This window comes from Salvia miltiorrhiza, chromosome 5 (assembly GCF_028751815.1).
Source record: "Salvia miltiorrhiza cultivar Shanhuang (shh) chromosome 5, IMPLAD_Smil_shh, whole genome shotgun sequence".
Classification (NCBI taxonomy): Eukaryota; Viridiplantae; Streptophyta; class Magnoliopsida; order Lamiales; family Lamiaceae; genus Salvia; species Salvia miltiorrhiza.
The window spans coordinates 39632961-39659989 of NC_080391.1; the positions used below are offsets into that span (position 1 = coordinate 39632961).

At 39.6% G+C, this 27029-nt stretch overlaps 3 protein-coding genes across 3 annotated transcripts; 2 read left to right on the forward strand and 1 right to left on the reverse strand.

Annotated features, from left to right (window-relative positions):
• Nucleotides 1-4959: 4959 nt before the first annotated feature.
• Nucleotides 4960-7269, reverse strand: LOC131025913 (uncharacterized). The gene is made up of 2 exons (XM_057955691.1): nt 7153-7269; nt 4960-5851 (listed from the first exon to the last, which is right to left on the reverse strand). The coding sequence occupies exon 2, from the start codon at nt 5848-5850 to the stop codon at nt 4960-4962; it is 891 nt and encodes a 296-aa protein (XP_057811674.1). The 5' UTR covers nt 5851; nt 7153-7269.
• A 12672-nt stretch (nt 7270-19941) lies between these two features.
• LOC131024380 (septum-promoting GTP-binding protein 1-like) lies at nt 19942-22302 on the forward strand. Its single transcript, XM_057953882.1, has 6 exons — nt 19942-20457; nt 20546-20666; nt 20764-20860; nt 20955-20994; nt 21347-21430; nt 21933-22302. Exons 1-6 carry the CDS (start codon nt 20092-20094, stop codon nt 22095-22097), a joined length of 873 nt encoding a protein of 290 aa, XP_057809865.1. The 5' UTR covers nt 19942-20091; the 3' UTR covers nt 22098-22302.
• Nucleotides 22303-25535: 3233 nt separating this feature from the next.
• LOC131024381 (salviol synthase-like) lies at nt 25536-26696 on the forward strand. The gene is made up of 2 exons (XM_057953883.1): nt 25536-26209; nt 26286-26696. The coding sequence occupies exons 1-2, from the start codon at nt 25544-25546 to the stop codon at nt 26406-26408; spliced, it is 789 nt and encodes a 262-aa protein (XP_057809866.1). The 5' UTR covers nt 25536-25543; the 3' UTR covers nt 26409-26696.
• Nucleotides 26697-27029: the final 333 nt, after the last annotated feature.

Sequence of the window (27029 nt, forward strand, 5' to 3'; positions counted from 1 at the left end):
AGAGCAAGGGAATGAGATTTCCAAATTCTAATACCTATATTTAGCTATGCTCTTTTTTTGGAAGTTGTGCATTAAAAACAAATCTTATAAAAACCCATTTGATCCAATTGAATTAAAAACCCAATTGGTGGCCACTAAAACTCGGCCCATTTGGAAACCAAGCAAGATATTAACATATATATATAATCTTAATTTAGTAGATAATATAAAAACATCAATTTATAACTAAAAGAAATTCTTCTAGAAATACACTTAAATAAATATTTTCCAATCACAAAATTGAATGAAGCTATCTATCAACAATTATTCATCTTCAAGAAAATAAAATTAAATACTCTCATATTATTCACACTATTGATTTAGTAATAAATCTTAATTACTAAACCAATAAACTCATTAGTAAATAATACTCAAATAATTAAATAGCATCTCAAGCTATTTAATTCCTTTAACAAAAATATAAATACTAATAAAAATATTATATAAATATACGGGGTATTACATCCTCTCCCCCTAAAAATAAATTTCATCCCGAAATTTGCGTACCTCGTTAAATAATTCGGGGTACTTCTCTCTCATCTTGTTCTCGAGTTCCCATGTCGCTTCCTCTCGCCCATGGTGTCTCCACTGGACCTTAACTAAAGAAATGGATTTATTTCGCAGTTGTTGAATCTTGTTATCCAAGATCATTTCAGGTCTCTCTTCATAGCTCATAACTGGTTCAATTTCTATCTCTTCTTGGTGGATTTATTTCTATCTCTTCTTCATAGCTCATAACTGGTGGACAACACTGTACTGAAATTCAGCTTGGTGCCCAATTCTTTCTACAGACTCCTCCAAAATCGTGAGGTAAACTTAGAATCTCGGTCCGACGTAATAGTTATTGGTATTCCATGTAAACGTACTATTTCTCGGACATACAATTGGGCTAATTTGTCAGAGCCATAAGTAATGGGAATTGGAATAAAATGAGCACTCTTCGTAAGTCGGTCTACGATTACCCAAATTGTTGTATTTCCTCTTTTGGACTTTGGCAGACCAGTTACAAAATCCATTGTTATATGCTCCCATTTCCATTCCGGAACTTCCAACGGTTGTAACTTTCCATAAGGTCGTTGGTGTAACGTCTTTACCTGTTGACAAGCCAAGCATCGTTCAACAAAAGAAGCTATGTCTCGTTTCATTCCTTCCCACCAGAATTTCTATTTAAGATCTTGATACATTTTGGTGCTTCCTGGGTGAGCAGTATATGGCGTTTTATGAGCTTCACTCATGATTTCGTCCTTTAAGCTTTTATCGTTCGGAACAACAAGTCTTCCCTCGAACAAAATTGCGTTGTCTGCTGCTTCTTTATATCCACTAACTTGTTCTGTCCGAATTTTGAGTCGTAACCCTTCTAACTTCTCATCATTTCTTTGCGCATTGGCCACCCTGGTTCTCAGATCAGGGGTTATTGTCAAGGTTGCCATCATACCTTCCATAGTTTGCGGCGGCAAAATCACTTCTAGCTTTAAATTTTCAAAATCCTTGATGAGTTCCTCTCTTTGTGTGAGGAGAAATCCTAGCTTGGATTGGCTCTTTCTACTTAAAGCATCAGCTACTACATTAGCTTCCCTGGATGATAATTGATTCCACAATCGTAGTCTTTGACCAATTCAAGCCATCGTCTTTGCCTCATATTCAGATCCTTCTGCTCAAAGAAATATTTGAGACTTTTGTGATCTGTATAGATTTCACACCTAGCCCCATAGAGATGGTGTCTCCAAATTTTAAGAGCATGTACTACAGTTGCTAGTTCCAAGTCGTGTGTTGGATAATTCAATTCATGTGGTCTCAGTTGTCGTGATGCATAGGCAATGACCTTGCCGTTCTGCATCAACACACAACCCAGTCCAATTTTTGAAGCATCAGTGTAAATTGCATACTCTTTATCAGCCTCTGGTACTGCCAATACAGGTGCTGTAGTTAACTTATTCTTGAGTTCTTGGAAGCTCTTTTCACATTCCTCCGTCCATATAAATTTGGTATTCTTCTTGAGTAATTGGGTCATTGGCCGTGCTATCTTAGAGAATCCTTCAATAAATCTTCGATAGTACCCAGCAAGACCTAAGAAACTGCGAATTTCGTTAGCCGTAGTTGGTGATTTCCACTCTTGCACAACTTGTACTTTTGCAGGGTCAACCTTAATTCCTTCCGATGAGACAATATGCCCCAAGAAATTTACTTCTCTCAACCAAAATTCGCATTTGCTGAACTTGGCATAAAGTTTTTCAGCTCTTAATTTCTCCAATACAGTCTTGAGATGTTCTTCATGTTCTTCTTCACTCTTTGAGTAGATAAGAATATCCTCTATGAAGACCAATACAAACTTATCCAAATATGTGTGAAACACACGGTTCATAAGGTCCATGAACACTGTTGGGGCATTGGTTAACCCAAAAGGCATTACTACGAATTCATAGTGCTCATACCTTGTTCGAAAAGCAGTTTTAGGGATATCATCTCGTCGTACCTTCAATTGGTGATATCCATATCTCAAATCCATTTTTGAAAAGACACTTGCTCCTCTAAGCTGATCAAACAAGTCGTCTATTCTTGGCAGAGGGTATTTGTTCTTTAACGTGAGTTTATTCAACTCCCGGTAATCAATACACATCCTCAATGTACCGTCCTTTTTCTTGACAAACAAGACTGGTGCTTCCCACGGAGACACGCTTGGTCGAATGAATCCTAGATCAAGAAGTTCTTGCAGTTGAATTTTTAATTCCTGCAATTCTTTCGGAGCCATTCTGTACGGTGCTTTGGATATCGGAGCAGCGCCAGGTTCGAGATCAATAGTAAATTCCACTTGTCTATCCGGTGGCAAACCCGACAAAGCTTCTGGAAAAACGTCTTTATACTCCCACACTACTGGTACATCATCAATGCTCATTTCTAATTTTACTTCTTTATTCAAATAGACCAAGTATGCTACATTCTCCCTATCCCGTAACAACTTCACGGTTTGCATTGCTGATAATACAACAGGTGTTTTCCTCTTTTGCTTTTCCATGCCGTAGAAGCAAGTAGGTTCTTTTCCTGGTGGTTGGAAACAAATTTCTCTTCTTTCGCATCGAATTGTCGCATAATTTTCCGTCAACCAATCCATTCCAAGAATAATGTCCACGTCCCACATCGGCATTAAATGCAAACATTTCGCTGTCATCTTAAGGGGACCTAACTCAAAGTCTAAGTTAGGACAAGTGTTCTTAGTTGTGATACCTTTGCCTAGAGGAGTCATTACCCCCATTTTATTTTTATCTTGTTCTACATTAAGCTCAAAGGTATCTACGCAGGCATATGATATGAATGAATGCGAGGCACCAGTATCAAATAACACGATGATAGGCACACCCTTTAATTGACCCATACCTGCCAGATTACCTTGGTTCTTCTCAAAAGGTTTCTGCTCTAGGGCAAAAATTCATTGGTGTTGTTGTTGATTCAGTGGCTGCTTCTGTGGTTGTTGTTGTTGTTGCTGTGGTGGATGTTGTTGTTGTGGCGGTGGAAAATTTCCCTCCATAGCTTTTAGATTTGGAGTTGGGTTAGGGTACGGTCTTCCCCCTCTATTACCTCGTTGCTTATTTGGGCATTGGTTCGAGAAATGCCCCGCTTGTCCACATGTATAGCAGCTATTACTACCAGCCTTACAAATTCTAGTATGCATTTTATTGCATTTGGAACACGGTGGAATTCCCTGTTGTCCTAAAGGTGGTTTGACATTTCCAGAGAATTGTTGCTGACCTGGTCCTTGCCATATCCTCCTGTTGGGCTGATTTTGATATTCCCAATTTCTTTTTCCTTTATGAGTTGAATTTTGATTAGCAAAAGGTGGATTCATAGGCGCTCGTGGCTTTGCCTGGTACTGAGGTGGTTCTGGTGCTTGAGATGCCTTCTCGGGCTGCATAGCTAATTCCATGTCAAGTGCCCTATTCAGAGCTTCGGCATAAGTTAAAGTATCTTGACTTGCCAATATTACTCGGATATCTTGTCTCAGTCCAGCACAGAAAAGTTCAGACATCTTTTCATCTGTGTCTACTTTATATGGAGCATAACGAGCTAAGTCGCAGAATTCACGGTCATACTCTGCAACAGTCTTCTTTCCTTGCTTCAAATTAGTAAATTCCATTTCCTTTTGCTTACGATAACTCCGGGGAATGTATTTGTCAACAAGAGCAGTTTTGAATTGCTCCCAAGTTAAATTCTCCATTTGTTCCGGAGTATAAGTCTTTTGCCTAGCCTCCCACCAGTAGTCAGCTGAGCCTTTTAGTTGAAACGATGTGCATAAAAGACGTTCTTGATCATTACACCTTAGGAAACGAAAGATTCGCTCCATAGATCGGATCCATTCCTCAGCTTCTACCGGATTTCCTGTCCCACTAAAAGTAGGTGGGTTCTGACGAAGAAAAAGTTCTTCTATTCTCCTTTCAGGTGGTGGAAATGGAGGTGGTGTAGGTTCCTGATCATATACACCTGCTAGTTCTCAATTTCTTCTTTTAGGCGGCATTCTATTTTCAATGCACAAAGTCTATATTAAATACATCATCATTGCAAAATAACTCATACTTAAGCAATTCACATTTAACTCAACAAATAGTAACTCATGAAATTTGCTAAATGACCGCGTAGGTCATCATCATATATCATCAGGTAAAAGCTGCCTCCTCGGAGGACTTTTACAAAATAGCAGAGATATGTACAGCAAAAATCCCTAGTACTAATCTTGATGTTCTACTGTATAAACATCACAACTTGTACTATACCACGGTGCACCACGGTGCAGTCTGCTAGACTCTGCATCCGTATCATCAAAACACATATATACATCTACACACCACACATAGCTATATACATCTATGTACATACATAAAGTTACTACACCTCCTATCTAACCATCATCAAAGAGTAGCTAACATCTGCTCATGCTGCACTGGACTCGCTAGGCTCCGACTCTGTCTCACCCTCATGTCGTGGAACCTCGTGAACTCTCACACCCTTACCTGCAGAATCCCTTCTCAAGAACACACGTATCGTCTGACTGTGTGTCTCTGCCTCGTGTGAATCATCCGAATCGACCACCACATCCGCTTTATTTAGATCTATCGGCTCTCGACGTATGGTTCCAACAGTTCGCTGCATCTCGGGATAATCCCCATGGTCTCGAGGTACACCAGGTGGTCTGGAAGGTCCAGCTTCAAACTCATCGTGGGTGCGGATTCCAAGGGTGGTACGGTTGGATGTGAGTGTTTGTTGAGGAGTTGTCTCACTATCCGAGGAAGTCACTAGGTAGATCGGTGTAGGAGAACGAAGTAGAGCAGCTATCTCGTCATCAGTGTCAAACTTGAGGAGTGGGGCCACCCGAACTAGCTCGGGCGGCACATACGGAGCATGGTCATCTCGTGGTAAGAAATCGGCAATTCCTCCTCCAGCTTGGATGTAGTCTCCTGGTAATGTGTATGGTCCATAAGGAGCTTCCCCATAGCGGTAATACTGATTACTAACCGCGGCTACGAAACCTGGAAAATCTACATACAGGTCGTACTCCTCACCATAATGGTATAAGTAGTCTGAGGCAATGGAGGTCGCCCAACCCTTCCAGTCGGATGGAAGTAGAGTCGACAGTCGAATAATGCCATCATACGAGGAGATCCCATACATGCAAGCTGCCAACCAGTGCTCGTGGAAGTGGGCAAGAAATTCCCCCAATGTGTCTCTCCAGCACATGCCATAGTGAAGGTACTCCCGACGGATCTCATCATGTGTCGCTCTAGCACTAACTCTCTTCCTCGCGGTACGTAGGGTACGAGCCATCCTGCCCAATATAACCTTTACAACTTAGCTTAACATAATACTCATAAAAACTAACTCCTAATAAATCTCCCAAATCATGAAATAGATCACTCAAATAACACATACTTGAATAATTAGACATTATCTTACTTACAAAATCATAACAAGTTTGAAATGAACAATAATCCAAAACAATCTCATAATTCATGTAATAAAATTCATATCCATTCTGAACTGAAACATCACTCCAAGAATTTCATAAATAGCATCATCCATCATTTCATTTATCAGTAACTCAAACTCTTTAAATCACATCATAATTTTTACCAAAAGGAAGAAAATAATTTAAACTCATACCTGATTAAGCTGGATGAGATGGTGTGCGCGCTGAGCAGTCATCATTAATATTCTAGTAGTCTAGAGATACAATCTAGACTAAACTCAAAATAAATTAGGCTCAGAGCAAAGAGCCTGCTCTGATACCACTTTGTCGCAGCCCGGCCTAGGAGAAAGATAGCTAAACCAAGTATCGTACGACTAGGGTGGAGAACGAGAGATGGAAAGTAATTGAAAGGAAACTAAGATAATAAATAATTAACTCACATATATAACCACCAACCTTTAACAAAAGAAGTTTAAACCAAATACATATCATAACCAAGATTTATCAGGCTCATATACAGGTTAAGGCTTTCAAACATTCTACAACACGTCAAAAGTGATAAGAGAAATAAAGTGTTGCAGCGGAGTACATCATTGGACGTTATGTATGAAGACATAACATCCTGAGCCTATTACTATTTACATAACAAAAGCTCCAGCTCAGCACACTTCTATCTTCATCCAAACTTAACCTGCACATTTAGAAAGATATGTAGGGCTGAGTACCACAAGCACTCAGTGAACATATGCCGAAAACATTTAAAACTCTGCATGATAATGCTATATATTGAACTTGCCACTTTAAGCAATACACAAGGGATTTTCTGAAGCAACCTGTGTTTGCTAAACTGTTTTTACATAGTATTTGAAAGTGTCTGCGCAGACTAAGTTCTCATATAAGTATGTACCATATCTACTAGTCTCAATAAACACGTTGAGAAGTAGGCCTCCTTCCCAAACGTAACGACAAGCTAACTCAAGGTTAACCGTCACTCTGTGTACACAAATCCTGACTCGCTCAGGACCCGAATTCGTTCTTCTATGTAGGTGGTATCATACAAATCTTAAACATTGGCAAGTCAACAATTTGAAAATAAATGCATACACTTAAACTTTATATATATAAGTATGCATCTTTGTTTCTTGAGTTAGTAAGCCCACCTGATATGTTTCTCTTACTTCGTACTCTAGTGTCGGGCTCGTTCCTAGCCGGAACCTTTAAATAGATAAAGATTTTTTTGTAAGAAAAATAAGTAAGGAAAAAAATATATATATATATATATAATATATAATATATAACAACAATAACTCATACTTGCTATTCACCTACTACCCTAACATTTCCTCACATCACATCATCAACACAATAACATCACTCAGTCCTCTTAACTCAATAAGAAAAAGAATAAGCTCATAGATATTTGTCAATTCTCAATGAATAGATACATATTTAGTTTAAAAAACTAACTTTATCAATCTCCTCAATCTCTTTAAAAAGAAACCTCAATGAGCTAAAATTAAACTCAATCAATGCTACTAATCTCAACTATATGCATAAAAATAACAACTTTATCACCTCCCTACTGTTTATACAACAGAGCTTTACAAAAGAATTGGATAGTAGGGCTGTTCTAACCTCAATAATTAATAAAATCACATTATAGTATACATATCTCCATCAAACAATAGCATATAAACCTTCTCAAGTCAAAGCCCTAATTTCCCCTACTCTAACAAAATCAATCTCACAACCATATAGTGCAAACTCATAATATACTCATATATAACATAATTCCAGCTCAAGAACACATATATAAACTCATTTATTCAAGAACATAACCAGAATTTTCGAACTCAAACCTAGGGTTTACACTAACTTGAGAAAAATCCAAAATCAACTAACAATTACTGACCACCACAATCATGCTTAGGAATCATCAGAAACATAATATATATCAATATTGAAGTCATATTTCAACTCTAGAATAAAATCCCCAAATTTTCGAAAAACCCTAGAATCCAAAATATAATTTTCTTCATGCTATACTTGTAGGAAAACAGAGAATCGAAGAAATTCACCTTTATAATACAAGGTATTGCAGCTACTACTTGAATTCTCTGCAAAATTAAACTTGGAAGAGGAAAAAGGGTGGTTCTCTTCTTGGGGAAGAAAATCGGCAGTGTAGGTGTAGAGCAAGGGAATGAGATTTCTAAATTCTAATACCTATATTTAGCTATGCTCTTTTTTTGGAAGTTGTGCATTAAAAACAAATCTTATAAAAACTCATTTGATCCAATTGAATTAAAAACCCAATTGGTGGCCACTAAAACTCGGCCCATTTGGAAACCAAGCAAGATATTAACATATATATATAATCTTAATTTAGTAGATAATATAAAAACATCAATTTATAACTAAAAGAAATTCTTCTAGAAATACACTTAAATAAATATTTTCCAATCACAAAATTGAATGAAGCTATCTATCAACAATTATTCATCTTCAAGAAAATAAAATTAAATACTCTCATATTATTCACACTATTGATTTAGTAATAAATCTTAATTACTAAACCAATAAACTCATTAGTAAATAATACTCAAATAATTAAATAGCATCTCAAGCAATTTAATTCCTTTAACAAAAATATAAATACTAATAAAAATATTATATAAATATACGGGGTATTACAGAGAATTTCCGTCTCAATGTCATTATGAGCAAGGCCAACTATACTCTTAATGAGTTGTTGAATGCTCTAGTTACGGCGGAGGGAGTCATGGGCAGTAGGAAAGAGGTTCTTGTCGTTGCCAAGGGATCTGCTTCTTCGTCGAAAGGCGGGAAAAAGAAGTGGAAAGGTTCAAAGGGCAAGAATGACAACGAAGCTAGTGGGAGAGGCAAAGCCAAAGTGGACGGCCCTACCGGCGGCGTGAAGAAGCCAACGGCAAAGGGAAAGTGCTTCAAGTGTGGCAAGACTGGGCATTGGAAGAAAGATTGTCCGATGCTCAAGGCAAAGGGACTAGGTACGTCACAAGTTCTAGTAACTGAGACATGTTTAGCTTCGTTTTCTACTCATTCATGGGTAGTGGATACGGGGGCAACTGATCATGTTTGTTACACCTTGCAGGGCTTCAAGCCGACAAGGCAGTTGGAAAGTGACGAGATCACCATCTCCATGGGCAATGCGTCGAAGGTCGCAGCTGTTGCTATTGGAGACTTATCTTTATGTTTTGGTGATGACATTTTAGTATTGACAGATATTTTATATGTGCCGGATTTTCGGCGGAACATAATTTCTGTTTCAAAATTGTTTTTGGATGGATATTCTGTTACTTTTGCTAGAGGTGTCTCTATCATGAAAAAAAACATGACTATTTGTTCTGGAATTTTGAATAACTCTCTCTATACTATTACATGTCCAATTAAAAATTCTGTCCATGTTGCATCTACATCACAAATCTGTCCTAATCCGAATAAGAGGAAATATTATTCTCATGAACAATATACGCATGCATGGCACCTAAGGTTAGGCCACATCAATCTAAACAGGATCCAAAGGCTCGTTTCAAATGGAATCTTGAAAGACTTTCAAGCTGTTCCATTTAGAACCTGCGAATCCTGTATAGAAGGAAAGATGACGGCAAGGCCTTTTAAGGCTAAGGGGAATAGGGCCTCGCATGTGTTAGAATTGATTCACTCTGACTTGTGTGGACCGATGTCCACAAAGGCTCGTGGAGGGTATGAGTATTTTGTCACTTTCATTGACGATTACTCAAGATATGGGTACATTTACCTACTTCAACGCAAGTCTGAATGCTTTGAGAAATTTAAAGAATTCAAGGCGGAAGTGGATAAGAGATTGGGTAAATCTATCAAGTCATTGCGGTCTGATCGCGGTGGCGAATACCTCGGAAATGAATTCCTGCAATACTTGTCAGATTCTGGGATTACATCCCAAATTGACTGCACCTGGCACTCCCCAACAGAATGGTGTAGCGGAGAGAAGAAATAGAACTCTTTTGGAAATGGTGCGATCGATGATGAGTTATGCATCGTTGCCTATTTCATTTTGGGGATATGCCTTGGAAACAGTGTTATTGAGGAGTGTAGAAATGCGGACAGAGTAACGATGTGAATGTAGGAACCGAGGCAAGAGTTGGACTCTTTCTCCGTAAGACAAAATTGCCCCGCACAGTACACACGGTTCGATGGCAAATGTCCCCAAGATACAACGGTTTGAATGAGTACGAGACCTTGTACTAGGAACTCGAACTTCCGGCGAACTACAGAATACTCGGGACTTGAGTATGAACTAGAAGATAGAATGAACGAATTAATTATCTGAATTAATTGTTGGTGTCTTTAATCTCATTCTGCAGGGCTGTATTTATAGGAGTAGGAAGGGTGCGATGAAGAGGTCACCGAGCCACATGGTCCACGTCACACGAGCCACCGTTTCAGTTGTCAAAACTAAAGGCTCCTCAAAGCTCCTCGCGACGACGTCGCGAACGAGCTAAGTGCAAAGTGCGCCTACAAAGCGCCCATTGCGACAAGTGCGACGTGCACGTGCACGTGCTCGGCCTCGGCCTCGGAAGGTGCTTCGCACCTTCCTCGTAGGAATTTGAGTTTTAGCCTTAAAAGACTAAGTCAAAAACCCATTTGGGTGCACCATAAGGTCCACCATAGAGGAGCACACTTGATTGTTCCTTTATGGTGGAGAGCACTTTATAAATAGCTTTCAACTTCTTTATTTCTCCAATGTGGGATGACACTCCACATTTCCATCTTCAATGGCTATCTTTGGGCATTAATTACTCATTCAATTCTTAATAGATTTGAACAAGTAAATATACCAAATTAATCTACTCAAAATGTAGATTCCAAATATACCATTTAATTCCATTAATTACAAAGTAATTATGGACTAATAAAGCCATTTATTCCAACAAACAGCGGCTTACATGCTGAATCTAGTACCGTCCAAATCTGTACCTAAGACTCCCATTGAACTATGGTCAGGGCGAAAACCTAGCCTGAGTCATGTGAGGATATGGGGTTGTCCTGCATACGTGCTTGACAAAGAGGCAAAGAAGTTGGATCCTAGATGCGAAGTAATGCTGTTTGTAGGATATCCAAAAGAAATGAAAGGTGGTTATTTTTATAATCCTAAGGATCAGAAAGTGGTTGTTAGCACCAACGCACGATACTTGGAACAGGATTATATAGATAAACACAAGTCAAAGTTCGAGATTTTCCTTAAAGAAATCGAAGGCAATGGACAGGCGATTCCATCACCCCAGCCAAGTGTGCAAGTGAATGCACCACATGATACTGCACAAACCATTGTCACAGCTGTACCACCACCGCTTCGTCGTAGTGGGAGGGTTGTAATACAACCCGATCGATTTATGTTCTTGGGAGAGACTTCGGATCTTCTCCCTGTTGATGAACAAAAGGATATCAACCCTGATAACTTTAGACAAGTGATGAAAGATATAGATGCAGATTCTTGGTACGACGCCATGGTTTCTGAAATAGAATCCATGACTGCTATGGATGTATACGAGAAAACTGAACTGCCAGATGGCTCTTTAGCTATAGGTAGTAGGTGGGTATACAAGAGAAAGAGAGATTCGGATGGCGAAGTCGCAGCTTTTAAAGCTAGACTGGTGGCGAAAGGATATACCCAGGAACAGGGTATAGATTATGATGAAACCTTTTCGCCGGTTGCCATGCTTAAATCTATTCGAATACTCCTTGCCATACCAGCCCACATGAACCTTGAGGTTTGGCAAATGGATATCAAAACCGCTTTTCTAAACGATTTCCTTGAAGAAGGAAGGGACATCTATATGCAGCAAACCGAAGGGTTTGTGAAAAAGGGCGAAGAGCATCTTGTATGGAAGCTGAAGAAGTCCATTTATGGACTTAAGCAAGCTTCGAGGTCATGGAACAAGCGTTTTGACGAGGTTATTAAATCCTATGGATTTACTCGTTGTGAAAACGAAAGTTGCGTATACCGTTTAGATGACAATGGCGATGTGGTTTTCCTTGCACTTTATGTAGATGATATCCTCCTCATTGGCAACAATGTTGAGCTATTATCAGACATAACGAAGTGGTTATCCGAACAGTTTCAAATGAAGGACTTAGGAGATGCAGCGTACATCCTGGGGATCAAGGTTGTTCGTGATCGCCAGAAAAGGATGTTGAGCTTGTCTCAAGCGTCCTACATTGATACTGTGATTGCTCGTTTTAGCATACAAACTGCCAAGAAAGGCTTGCTACCTTTCAGACATGGCATTCCTCTGTCTAAGGACATGTGTCCTAAGACGCCTAGTGAGGTCGAGGAAATGAGGAAGGTACCATATGCTTCCGCTGTAGGTAGCCTCATGTATGCAATGCTTTACACGAGACCTGATATTTGCTATGTCGTTGGCATGGTTGCTAGATATAAGTCGAACCCTGGACCAGGACACTGGACTGCGATAAAGCATATTCTCAAGTACCTGAAAAGGACTCGGGATTATAGGCTAGTTTACCAATCAGACAGTCTAACTCCTTTGGGTTATACCGATTCGGATTTCCAGGCTGACCGGGATGAGAAGAGATCTACCTCTGGATATGTGTTTACCTTGGGAGGTGGAGCCATATCATGGCGGAGTGCAAAGCAGAAATGTATTGCAGATTCCACCATGGAAGCCGAATATGTAGCTGCTTCTGAAGCTGCTAAAGAGGTTGTATGGTTCCAGAATTACCTCTTGGATCTAGGAATGGTACCTAATTTGCCTAAGAGTATCATAATTTATTGTGATAATTCGGGTGCAGTGGCAAATTCTAAGGAACCTAGGAGCCACAAGGCAACCAAACACATAGAGAGAAAGTACAACATCATACGAGAAATCGTAAGCAGAGGAGATGTGCTAGTTGAGAAGATCAATACATTGGAGAACTTAGCTGACCCTTTCACGAAGAGCTTGCCGCAAAAAGCCTACGAGAAGCATGCTCGAGGGATGGGATTGCGGTTGATGCCACCCACTTAGAGAAAACTTTCAGTATAAGTGGGAGAAAACTTTCTCCAATGTATTGATCTTAGTGGAGGAGGAAGATCGTCGGAAATCGAGAGGATAAGTGAAAAAACACGAAGTGAAAATGAAGAAGATGAATAGTGAAAGAATTTGAACCGCCTAAGTATAACGTACGCGGGTAACCACCAAATAGCGGGATGAACGACACGTGGCACCGAGGAAACAATCGACGGTCAAGGATTTCTACGGAGAGATGAAAAGACGCAAAGGTTAAAAAGTAATCTCGAGATGCGGAAAAGTGCACTGTAAAAGGGCGGGCATTTAATGCCGATGACGTCAGCCACGCGGGCGAACACTCTGACTAGTTACTCTGCCCCAGAGCAAACTAGTCAGACCAGAGGGGGGAGTAGCTGATGAGGAGTAATATATGTAGAGCAGAGGAACGGGCGTCACCAGAGAAATGACACTCGCCAGAGAAATGGCTCTCGCCAGAGAAATGACGCTCGCCAGAGAAATGGTTCTCGTCAGAGGGACGGCTCTCACCAGAGAAGTCACTAGAAGAACAGAAAGGCGATTTGCCCATGCGCCAAAGCAGAGGAATCGCCCGTCTGTGAGAAAATTTACCACTATGCCCCCGACCACGCGGAGAGCATGTTTTTAGAAGCGAAATTACTATTTTACCCCTAGCATGTAATCTATAAATACCCATGCATTCGTGTTTTGAAACACACGCTCTCACTACTTTTGAATACAACAGCAACTGCACTTGTGTTTTCAGTAATTCAACTATTCTCTCTCACTTTTCCCGATCAAACACTAGGTATAATTCATGATTTAATAATAATTCACCGATTAAACCTTCACCCGTTCATTCACGATTCACCGGAGACACAGACATATCTGAATGTAAAACAAAATAAACATGTAAGAACATGAAGCACATAATTCGTAACAAAAATATTGTAACCTTTTGATAAAACAATATTAATGAAACCTCCAATTGTCCAAGGAATCTCACGAGTAAGCCACGATCGTGTGGACGTTTACACATGAATCCCTCAACTAGACTATTTACCTAGTCGTTTAATTTCAATCCATGTCAACTTAACCTTTTGACAAAGGAAATTAATAGTTGGACCTTAACTAGACCATATCATATTCAAGAAGGGACTCCGATGGGGAGTTATACATTGTACTTGAAATGATATCTAAGCAGCGACCACAATTTAACCTTGACATTTAAATTCTCGAAATTGGCATACTCACTAGGACCATACCACTTTCAATATAACCTCTTGGTTATCTTATTTAAAATCCATCCTCTAAAGTACTTATGAAAATCTACGAGTAAGCCACGATCGTGTGGACGTTTACCGCATAACTCCCACTACTTAAATGGATTTAAATACTTTTAATAGAAATCTCAACTTAACAAACTTGTGAAATCAAACATGAAGTAAGCCACGATCGTGTGGACGTTTACTCATATTCTCAATCACTTTGTCTTGAGACCGCATGTGGAGGTCTAAAATAATTTTTAAACACCATAAAAATTATTAAAACAGCTTAGTCTTTTTATTTCAAAAGGTTTGATCATGCTCAACACATAATCCTAAACATGCTCTTCTAGAACGCAACACGTAAAACATGCTCACAGAATTCTAAAAAAAAAAACATGCTTAAGAAAACGATAAACCTAGCATGCTTGTCTAAGCGCAGTTAATAAACACATATTAACAAGCAAAGACAAAAACAGTATGCAAAGAGCATAAAGGATTAACACCACGACATGTAAAGAACATAATAAAATAAATAAAGTTCTCCGTGACCCATTCGTGGAATCCTAAAACTAATCTATTACATTTAAAACAGAAAAGAAAAGCTCAAAAACGTAAAACTCGGCCCAAGCAGCTCCGTCAGGCCCGTCTTTGATAAACTAGGGTTTGGAACCCCTAGGGTTAGCTTCTAGATACGTGCGCTACTTCCTCCGCAACCTTGGCAAAAGCAGATCAGCACCAGCTTCTGGCCAGAGCAGAGACCGCTCAAAGCCAGAGCATAGTTCACTGGCAGAGCAGAGGTCGCAGCCAGAGCAGAGCTCGCAGCCAGAGCAGAGCTAACTGCCAGAGCAAAGCTCAAAGGCAGAGCAGAGCTCACTGCCAGAGCAGAGCTCCAAGGCAGAGCAGAGCTCACTGCCAAAGCAGAGCTCCAAGGCAGAGCAGAGCTAACTGCCAGAGCAGAGCTCAAAGGCAGACCAGAGCTAACTGCCAGAGCAAAACTCAAAGGCAGACCAGAGCTCACAGCCAAAACAGAGCTCGAAGGTAGAGCAGAGCTCAGAGGCAGAGCAGAGCTAACTGCCAGCGCAGAATCCGATCATCCGCCAGAGCGGAGCTCCATCATCCCGCCAGAGCAGACTCGATCATCCCGCCAGAGCAGACTCGATCATCCCGCCAGAGCAGACTCCGATCATCCGCCAGAGCAGACTCCGACCAGAATAGAATGCAGTGCAGACGGAAATCTGTTTATCAACTCCAAAACCTGTTCTTCGTTCAAGGTTTGAACGTCGTCGTTTGTGTCTCGTTTGACCCAGAATTACAGATTACATCCGAAAAACAATTACAACAATTAAAATTCTAATCTAACCACGGATTTTCTCATGGTGGAAAAATGATTACAACGTCGAAACAACGTACCCCACGAATCAACAGACCACGAAGAACAGCAGCAGCAAAAACAAAAACAACGCATATTATTAATCGTACGCGAATTAACTGACAGAGCCAAGAAAAACAATCCAGGCTCTGATACCAATTGAAGGATTATAGCCCCAACGAGATCGTTTCTTGGATATCTTATTTCGCCATACAACGATTAATTCCTGACATGCTCCTATGAATTTAAACGCTGCATATAGGAGTTAAAATTACTTACTTGAGAATTGTATGCAGAGGCTGTCGATGATTGAGTTGAATGACTCCAGCTCTGACCTTCTGAACTGTATCCCGCTCAGCTTTCACCGTTGGATGGACAACGAGCTGTGAAAGTTCCTAAGAGAGAATCGGCCTTCTCAAGTTTGCGCCTCCCGTGCTGCTCTCTAAAAAACCCTGAAAGCGTGTGTATTTTTCCTGAGAGCGGACAGCTGTATTTAAAGACAAAATACAGTCCTTGGGGCGCCAGAACTGTGATGGGCGAATTCTCCAGCTAGGGCATGGGAGACTTTGGGCCAATCCAGGGACCAGATACAAGGAATAAAGATGGGCCTCAAATGAATTAATTTCTATGATCAGCCCAGATCATAATTAATTCATAAGTATTAATTCATTCCACTAGAGAATCAATACTGACTTACCCCTTTATTGTCGGTGATGAGTCGGGACTTGTATTTAGACTTATTAAATCCCCGTATTTAAAATATCTGACATCCATTAATTAATTAGAGCTCTGACAGCTTAAATTAATTAATCTCTTTGTAATCCTTAAGTAGTACCACTCAAACTTTATTATTGCGTCTGAACTTAATCAACCTGCAGGGTTTAACGTAATAAACCTTATTGATCTCCTTAAGGGGATGTCATTATCCTATACCGGATACGGGTACTAATACAGATAATCAAATATCATATATTGACCGCTATCACCCAAGATACAGAGTACTCAAGTTACTATATAACTCTCACCCATAGTAAATCAAAGTGATATACGAATCAAGATATATATTTGAAATCTTATTAGTATTAAGATTCTATTAAGTCACCGAGATCTTGATTCTTCACTTATGTCAGAGAGAATAATACATCTCACTGTGATCCTATCAATACGTTATGACGTACCAGTATAGACAAGTAGTCAAGACAAACTCCTTCCATATATACTGCAGCCTAAACCAATGACTCGTCCTAGAGTCATCTCGGCTGTGATCATTTTATATCTCTTAAGGTTATTCCAATTATATGGTCTTCTGTGATCTACAACACACCATATAATCTACTTATATAGAGATAAGGAACATACATATGCAATCATGAACACAATCAGATAGGAGATTAAATAGTGAACATAGGAATCATTGTATACAAGCCACTACAAGAAAAATGCCAATAGACAACGGACAAAACCCATTGTCTATTAGAAAATCAACTGTTGTAAATGAGAGTATTGTCAATTGGAGGGCGGTCATAGACAACGGTTTTCTGACCGTTGTCTATTCTCTAATAGACAACGGTCGGAAACCAGTTGTCTATTCTCTGATAGACAACGTTCAAAAAACCGTTGTCTATTCTAATATAGACAATGATTTTTAAAATATTTTTTTTATAATTTATTTATATTTTCTGATTTTTTAAATATATGTTTACCAATACTAAAAACTCATAATAGAAAACTAAAAATACATATATTAATAATAAAAATCCATACATTCATTCAAACATTATTAATCCAATATTACATTCAAACAAATTTCATCCAACATCACAAATTTCATCCAACATTTGAATCTTCATTCAAACATCATTAATCCATTATTACATTCAAATAAATTTCATCCAACATCACAAATTTTATCCAGCATTTGAATCTTGATACTTTTACTTTTGGGCTGAGATTTGTATTCTGGGAGTCTGGGTCGAGTTCGGCGATGATGGCGGCAGCGGAACCGCGGTGGTTTTCGATCTGCCAAAGAGGGAAATGAGAAGAGAATTTCAGTTTTTAAACAAAAAGGGGAACGAAATGAAAGGAATTAGAAACTAAAGAAAATTAGGGTTTTTACCAAGGCAGACGGACGGCGGCGGCCGCGACTCTGCTGCTGTCGGTTGAAGATTTGAAGGGGAGAACGAGCGGTGGCGGTGGCCGGAGGAGGGCTGCTGTCGTCCACCGAAGTTTGTTGGAAAGAGAGAGAGATTTTGTCAGATCTGGGGGAGAGGAGAGTGAGGACGGCGATGCTAGTGTCGTCGGTAGGAGTCAGGAGGGGGAGGCGGCGTGGCTAACGGCGGCGGATTCTGTGGAAGCCGTGATTGGGGCTAGGGCTCAGACGGTGGAGGCTCTCACCGTCGCCGATCTTAGTCAGAGGGGTAAAGGAGATGAGGCGGTGATGCCGCCGAGAGAGAGAAGGGAGAGCCAGGCGTGTCAGCGGCTTATCGCCGTTGCTTTGCCGGGAAGGACGAGCGGCGGCACCCACGCCGCTGATTTGAGTGCGGATCTGGGTGTGTGCGTTGGGTGTGAGAAGAGAGAAAGTGATAGAAAGAAAAGGGAGAGGAGGGAGAAGATGGCGGTTGGCCGCGATGGAGCTGCCGGGCTCCGGCGATGGCGCAAAGTGGCTGTGGCGGCGGGACCTAGGGCTGAGAAAGAGGGATGAAATTTTGAGAGAGAGATAGTGAGATGGGAGGGGGCGCAGGAGAGATAAGGGGAATAGGGTTGGAGTTGGGTTTGTGTTGGGTTTAAATGTTTAATATGGGTATAAAATGTTAATGAAGAGAAAAAAAATAAAATATTTTTAATTTTGTTTTTTCATAATTTATTTATTTTTTATGATTTTTATACCATATTAAATATTTTTTCATTAACTTAAATTTAAGATGTAGTATTAAGTATTTTTTTTATGAATTAAATTTGATGATGTTCTTAAAAAACATTAAAGAAAAAAATAGTAAAAAAAAATTAGTGAAAGAAGAGAGAGAAAAATGTAGGAAAAAACATTTCTTTTATAGACAACGGTTTTTCCAAAACCGTTGTCTATACAACGGTTTTGGGAAAACCGTTGTCTATAGTTATAATAGACAACGGTTTTCAGACGCGTTGTCTATGATCGCCCTAAATAGACAACGTTTTTCCAAAACCGTTGTCTATAGTTATCATAGACAACGACTTTCAGAACCGTTGTCTATGGCCGCCCTAAATAGACAACGGTTTTTCCAAAACAGTTGTCTATAATTATCATAGACAACAGGTTTAGAAGCATGTTGTCTATATTATGTTGTCTATGAGCTGAATTCTTGTAGTGAGCATAAAAGGTTCTTGCTTTCAGTATACAAATCCAACAGTGAGTACCACTCTCCCATGGCTCGTGCCTCAATTTCAGATTTAGAACAGGCTATGGTAGAACTCCACTCATCTTCACTCCTGCTCGGCCTTAGGTCTGAAACGTAGCTGGCTATTGATCAATAAACTTGATTGAACACGATTGTTGACATTGTGTAATTATGGTGTTGTTCGAAATACTTACTGATTGAATAAGACGCGAAAATAGTAGCTCCCTTATCCCTGCTCTCTTCAACCTTGAAGAAGACGACGGAATTAAGAGGGCTTTCTTTAAAGCATGATTTAGGGCTCCAGTGAAAATGGTTGCTCCAGCCGCGCGATTTCAGAAGCTCTCCTCTCCCTGCACTCACTTGCGAGATTTCAGAAGAGGGCTCTTTTCAAATGACGAAAATTAGGGCTTAGCTGGGAGGGGGGGGAATTGGGTTTAATGTGGGAAAATAAAAGGAAACGATGTCGTTTCCTATTAATTGAGGACGACGTCATTTTGATGTACCGTCCGGCGAGTCCACGTGGGCGTTCCGACGTTCACATCATTTCTGAATTTGGGCCTTTGTGATGCCATGGAAAAAATCACAAAATATTCAAAGATTATATATTGTGTGGCTGAATTTAAAGGTGATGTGTAATTCTATAATTCTGTGAAAGTTTATGTATTTAAGGGGGCAATTACCTCTTTAATTTTTAACAATCAAATTGAAATAATGACATAAAAAATCAAATCAAATCAAATTGAAATAAATTTCTTTTTATGTTTCTATAACCAAATCGAATCGAAATTAATAATGGATCAAAACGAATTAAGATGATTTATTTACATTTTTTAACTCATGTGACTGGCCATGTTGAATAAGAAAATAATTTATTTATTTGGGTATGAAAAAGGGGCTTCCACAACTCCCACACCACACCCCTCAACCCCACCAGCACTTGTAAGACTATTATTACAGGTCGTGTAATTGTCAACTAACTACAACACAAACAATTCCAAACCCCATTCCTTCTTCCCCCGCGGTAGAAATTACAACACACTTAGCAGCCATGACTATTCAGAAATTCCACGATTCCACCGGAAAGATTACTCGGTTCTACCGGAAAATCATCCACGTCAACATCCGGTGGAGCATCGTTGAGAAATTCACCGTTCTCCGGAGGTTCTTCCGGATTATCTGGGAGAGAATTCTCGTGTGCTCCGTCAGGATGCCTAATGCTGGATACCGCCGACTCTCCACAACATCAAACTCTTCTTCTTCTTCTTCAATGGAGGCTACGGATTCCGGCTTCGGAAACAGCGATGACCACGGCGCTACGACGTCGTCTAGCGGCGGCTACGACAGCGACTCCGATTTAGTCTCCTTGAAGATCAGTATATTGGGCGATTGCGAGATTGGGAAGACTACTTTTGTGGTGATTACTCTAAACTTTTTTCTTCCGAGGCATTTAATTTCTTTGTTTTCTTTTATTTTTATTATTATTATTATTATTTCGGAATTAGATTAAGTATGTTGGAGACGAAGAAGAGAAGAAAAGTTTGCGGATGAAGGGGATAAATTTAATGGATAAAACACTGCATATTAGAGGTGCAAGGATTGCTTTCAGAATATGGGATGTTGGAGGTATGTTTATATGTCAATTTTTGGTAAAATCTTCTAAATCAAACCAACTTAATGAACATATTAATATTTTAATCCGTATTAATGTCGACAATTTCAGGTGATGGCAAGTCCTTACACCAAGTTCCAATTGCTTGTAAAGATGCTGTAGCTATTCTGCTCATGTTTGATCTTACCAGTAGATGCACTCTAAACAGGTAAATATAATCTATAATTCATCATCAACTCAATGAAATCATTTTCATCATTCATTTTTTTTCTAAATATATGGATATTGCCGTGTAATTGCAGTGTGATTGGCTGGTACAGTGAAGCAAGAAAGTGGAATCAGGTACCAAAATTATGTTAACATGGGTTTTTAACTTTTCCCTAAAAAAAAGTAAAAAAAAAAAATCTGCTTTCTCAAAAGTAATAAACACGCCTTAACGACACGGAAATTAGAACCCTTTTCGTTCACAACGATTCTCCCTTCATGAAAAGTTATTACTTGCTAAATAATTTCTAGTTGGTGAGGAATGGGACTTTACGTTTATGAAAATGGTTTTTGGTCCACTTTTGAGTTGGGCTAATTGGTGTGTAGTAGTAATGTAATTTGTATTCTATCTATAAGATGAAGAAAAAAATTAAAGATATTATGCAAATATCTTCATTGTAAGTGATGATGGGTATTTTGTTTTACGCAGACTGCAATTCCAATAATGATTGGGACCAAGTTTGATAATTTTGTCCAACTTCCGCCGGATATCCAAAGGGCTGTCGTAACTCAGGTAATTTGCCAAGAATTAGAATATCTTGGCGACAGATACTAATGTACATAACTTGAATAAAATATCCACGACCTAATATGTAACTGCCATTTGTGACAGTTTTAAGTATATTTGTTTGAATATGTGTATTTTATAATCAGAAGTCATTTTCTGCGAACATGTGAAGCAATTTGACGTGGCGAATAAGATGAGATTAAAATGAGTATGGGGTTTATCATATCAAATTAAATTTGTCTTTTATTTTTCATCGATGGATCAAACTTTGTCTAAATAGTTCCAAAATAAGGAAACTACCCCACGCGTAGCTTTTTCTTCCCACAAGAAAACATATCTATTATTGTAGGAAGACTACGACACGTCAAAATTGTACAAAACGTGTTGGAAATGGAGCCTAATCTATACGAAGTTACTTTGCGTGTAAATCTAAAAGTTATTTGAACAATTAATTAGGCCTATTTCATTACTATAAATTAATTTATGTGTATTTGTTTAATGTTGGCAGGCACGGGCATATGCGAAGGCTATGAAAGCGACGCTCTTCTTTTCAAGCTCAACACATAACATCAATGTAAACAAAATCTTCAAGTTTATCATGGCTAAGCTTTTCAACTTGCCTTGGACTCTTCAGAGAAATTTGACAATTGGTGAACCCATTATTGACTTTTAATTTTTCTCCTATTTTTCTTAAAGATATGTAGTAAATTTGACCTGTATATATATAGATATAAATTTTGCCTTACGTGGAATCTGTAATTGCATATATGTCTTTGCAAGCTGCTAACGGACCAGAAATGTAGTCCTTGGAGGCAGTTAATTTTTTTATTTATTTTTTTCGTTTTGGGGAATCGTACTAGAAGGAAATTTCTTTACCACCAACGTAAGAATTCGTTGAAACTCGATTTTTTATGTTGTCGTTCCATTAGGCCACATCGGTTATTATTTGCGGATCGATCGATAGGCCAACTTTTATTCTAGCTAAAGCCCATTTGTATGGCTACAATTGTATTTTCCATATTGTTAAATCTGGGTCAAGATCGAATAACAACATCAGAGAAGCTACTTCTGATATGTAGATCGAAGGTAAACGTAAGTTGAGTAGAATTTACTTTGGGTTTTTATTGGTTACGGTTTTCAGTTAAAAAATAAGAGAGAATGTGTGTTTTTCATGAGTTTGAGCAGATGACTGATCCGGACGAAAATAGGGTTCGTGGCGAAATAATAAAAATTGATCATCTATTTACTTTTATATAAATACAATATGTTACTATATAAATTTATTAAACTATACAAACTGATTTCTCATTAACGGTTCTTCTTCGGGAGAATTCCGCCTTGAAAGAGGATTACGGCAAGGGGAACCGCTGTCCCCTTTTCTCTTCCTCGTTGCTGCCGAAGGTCTCCACTCTTTAATTGACAGAGCAGTGGAGAGATAGCTTGTGTTCCCTGCAGAGATTGGTAAAGATCGAATTAGAATCTCTCATCTACAGTACGCGGATGACACCATATTCATTATGGATGACAAGGAAAGCAACGCAGCAGCTTTGAAGCATATTTTGAAACTGTTCCAGCTCCTGTCGGGACTCGCGGTGAATTTCAGTAAGAGTAGTCTGATTGGGGTCGAAGTGGAGGGAATGAAAGTTGAGGGAATGGCTGCAGAGCTTAACTGCATAGTTGGCTCAAGTCCTTTTTCTTACCTTGGACTAAAAATTGGTGGAGGATGCAACAAAGTGGTGAAGTGGAGTTACCTTATTGATAAAGTGAAGAATAGAATCGACGGATGGAGGAAGAGGAAGCTATCGTTGGCTGGGCAAATTACTCTGGTAAATTTAGTTTTGACGGCTATTCCAGTTTATCAACTCTCGTACTCTCTTATTCCAAAGGCAACTTTAAACTCACTTAATTCTCTTTTTCGCAAATTCTTGTGGGGTGGGAGTGTGGACGCGGGGTCAATTTCTTGGGTGAAATGGAAAGATTTATGTGCCGATCATAAAGAGGAAGGGCTGGGGTTTAGGGATTTAGAATGGTTTTAACTTGGCTTTGGTGATGAAACGGGTTTGGAGATACTTGACAGGAAAGAGGAAGCTGTGGGCAAGGACGATGAGGCCAATTTATGGGAAGATAGAATGGGGGAAATAGGGGTTGATTGTGTCGGGGCTGGGCAGAAATCACTACAAAAAAAAAAACGCTCATACATAACGGTAAATTTTCGTTATATATGTACCAAAAATAGCGTTCTATATAGTGGTGTTATGTATGAGAGCGCTCATATATAACGGTAGTATACCGTTACCTATACTATGTATACATAACGGTAAATGAGGTATACATAACACATTGATTACCGTTTTGTATGAATGTAATACATAACGATAAAATTTGTTATAAAATGTATTTTTTCCGTTATGTATTGTAACTATACATAACGGATTTTATATTTTACATAACGATTAATTACTGTTTTCGTATAATAGCAAACATAACATTTTTTTACCGTTATAAAACTAATTTTTCCGTTATAAAATATATTTCTTATATACTTTATTAAAGAGTAAATATATAAAACTGTCCACTTTCATATTGTAAAGATAAAAAATGTCCACTAAGATAAAAATAATAAAAATTGTCCACTTTATGGTTGAAATGACGGAAATGCCCCTCAGCCTAAAATAGCTCATTTCATCTCCTCCCCCCTCTCTCTGTTCGCCTCATCCGCGCACACTTCCCACGCTAGCTTCCCCATCATCGCCGTCACCGTCATCGGCATTCTCGCCACTGCGATCCTCCTCGTCAGCTACTACATATTCGTCATCAAATGCTGCCTCAACTGGCACCGCATCGACCTGCTGCGCCGCATCTCCTTCTCGCGGCGGAAGAACACCCGCTTCTCCTGCTGCTGCCTATTTCCCGCCGCTCGAGAACCGCAGCCTCAACGAGGCCGCCATCAGATCCATCCCGATCTTCAAGTTCTGGAACGAAGCCTCCTCCTCCTCCGACGATGCCGCGAAATCTCAATCTCGCGATTGCGCGATTTGCTTGAACGAATTCCAGTGGGGAGAGAAGCTGCGCACGATTCCGAATTGCAGCCACATCTTCCACATAGATTGCCAGACTGCTAAATTAATTCCGAATCAGTAGCTGCCGCGCCGTCGATTGACCGCCTGAAACCCTATCGTCGCCGCCTGAAACCCTAATTTCTGAGGAGGAGACGCCGCAGATCTGGCTCTCTCTCTTTCTCATGCTCGATCTCCGGTAGCCCTTCCACGCAGATTTGGCTCTCTCTCTCTCTGTCTTTCAGATCTAAGCTCCGGTAGCCCCTCCACGCAGCTACAGAGCTGGTCCGCCACCGAGTCACGCCGCCCTCCACTACCTTCGCCCGGTTCCGCCCCCACGAGCAGAGCTCTGATACAAGCTTCAATAGAACTGGTGATTTGGGTGAAATTCTTGGCTTCTGATATATAATTTGCAATAAGAAAAGATGACAGCAAATTACTTAGTTTATTTGCTTCTTGAACAAATCACAAGATAACTCTTTCTGTAAAGAACTTTATACGATATCCCACTTGACGGCTGCATAGGTTTATAATCAAGATAAAAGTTTCAAAGTTTGTCTCAAAAAGAGCTATATCTTCCCTTTCGGCTAACTTGATGATGAAGGGGGAATGCTCAACTTATTACATTTCTGTCTTCTAATCTGACATCAACTATTCTTAATCTCTCTCTTTGCCTCACCACAACACATGGTTATTCATTATATGTCTGCACGACACAGATAGTAGCTTAATGTTTCTTGGCAAAAATTAATAATTATCTTTGTGCTTATTAGTTTATCATGCTTATTGATGTGTACACCACAAGCTAGAAATATTAAATTTCATGCATTCATGCACTACTTTGTGGACTCACAGAGTGTAGTTAATTGAATATATACATTTTCTTGAATTAGATTGTGGAATTCTTTTGTGGTTCTGAGCTAAGACCCAAGAATATGCTCCACTAAATCAGAGGTTTTATGCTGCAAGACGATGATAGCTACCATGTTTGGAACTGACGTGAAAACTTATTTTGCTATGCACTTTTGGAACAGTGTAAGTAGAGAAGTAGAAGTTCGGTCCCATGATGGGCCTTCAGCTTGGTGAACTATCTGTTGTCGTCATTTCCTCAGCTGATGCTGCTAAGCAGATAATGAAAACTCACGACATCAACTTCGCGTCGCGGCCTCCCATCATAGCAGCGGAGATAATCAGTTATGGGTGCACCAGCATCACCTTCAGCCCTCACTCTGATTACTGGAGGCAGCTCCGCAAACTCTGCACCTTGGATTTTCTCAGCAACAAACGTGTTCAGTCGTTCCGATTGCTGCAAGAGAAAGTGTTCGCTGATCTCAACCGGTGGATTGCGTCCATGGTGGGGTCCTCCATCAATCTGACGGCGGAGCTCTACAACTCCACTTACGCTCTTATTTCACGAGCCACACTTGGCGACCACACTACGGAACATGAGGTTTTGCTACCGATTCTCAAAGAAGTGATTGAAATATCTGCGGGATTTGATATAGCTGAATTGTTTCCTTCCGTCAAAGTGCTTCAAGGGGTGAGTGGATTGAGGAGGAGAATTATGGTTTTACACAAAGAAGCGGATAAGATACTTGAAGATGTAGTCCGTCAGCATAGAGGTGTGAAGGTGGAGGAGCATGAAGATTTGTTGGATGTTCTTCTCAGAGTTGAGGAAGAAGGACTTGAACTTCCTCTTACAACGGACAATATCAAGTCTGTTCTCGTGGTTAGTTTTCTAATTAACTAATTCATTTTTGTCTTGTTTTAGTACTTTTCATGGAATTAAAGTCGTAATTATGCAGGATATGTTAGGTGCTGGGAGCGAGACATCAGCGACAACCATGGATTGGGTGATGGCTGAAATGCTGAAAAATCCAAGAGTCCTTGAAAAGGCACAACATGAGGTGAGGAAGGTATTTGATTAAGAGGGATTCGTTGGCGAATCGCTCATTCCACAACTCAAGTATTTGAAGGCAGTAGTGAAGGAGACACTGAGGATGCATCCGCCGCTGCCTCTTTTACTCCCAAGAAAATGCGGCGAAACATGCGAGGTGAATGGATATGAGATAAGGGCAGAGACCAAAATCATAGTGAATGCATGATCTGTGAACAGAGACCCCAAATGTTGGGAAGATGCACACAGCTTTAAACCAGAGAGATTTATGGATAATATGGTGGATTACAGGGGAAATCATTTTGAATATATCACATTTGGTGCGGGAAGGATAATGTGCCCTGGCATGACGTTCGGATTAGCCAATGTTGAGCTGCCGCTAGCAATGTTTCTGTATCATTTCTTGAATTCACGACTAAATGTATGAATTCACATCTTGATGTTTTTGAATTCACAATTTGATGTTCTTAAATTCATAATCAGATCTATAAATTTATAACTTAATGTTCTTGAATTCACGATCATATCTATGAATTCACAACTTAATATTCTTGAATTCACAATCAAATTTATGAATTTACAACTAAAACTCGAATTCACAACCAAAATAAATTCTAGGTTTAGTCGTGAATTCAAACTTTAAAAATTCAAA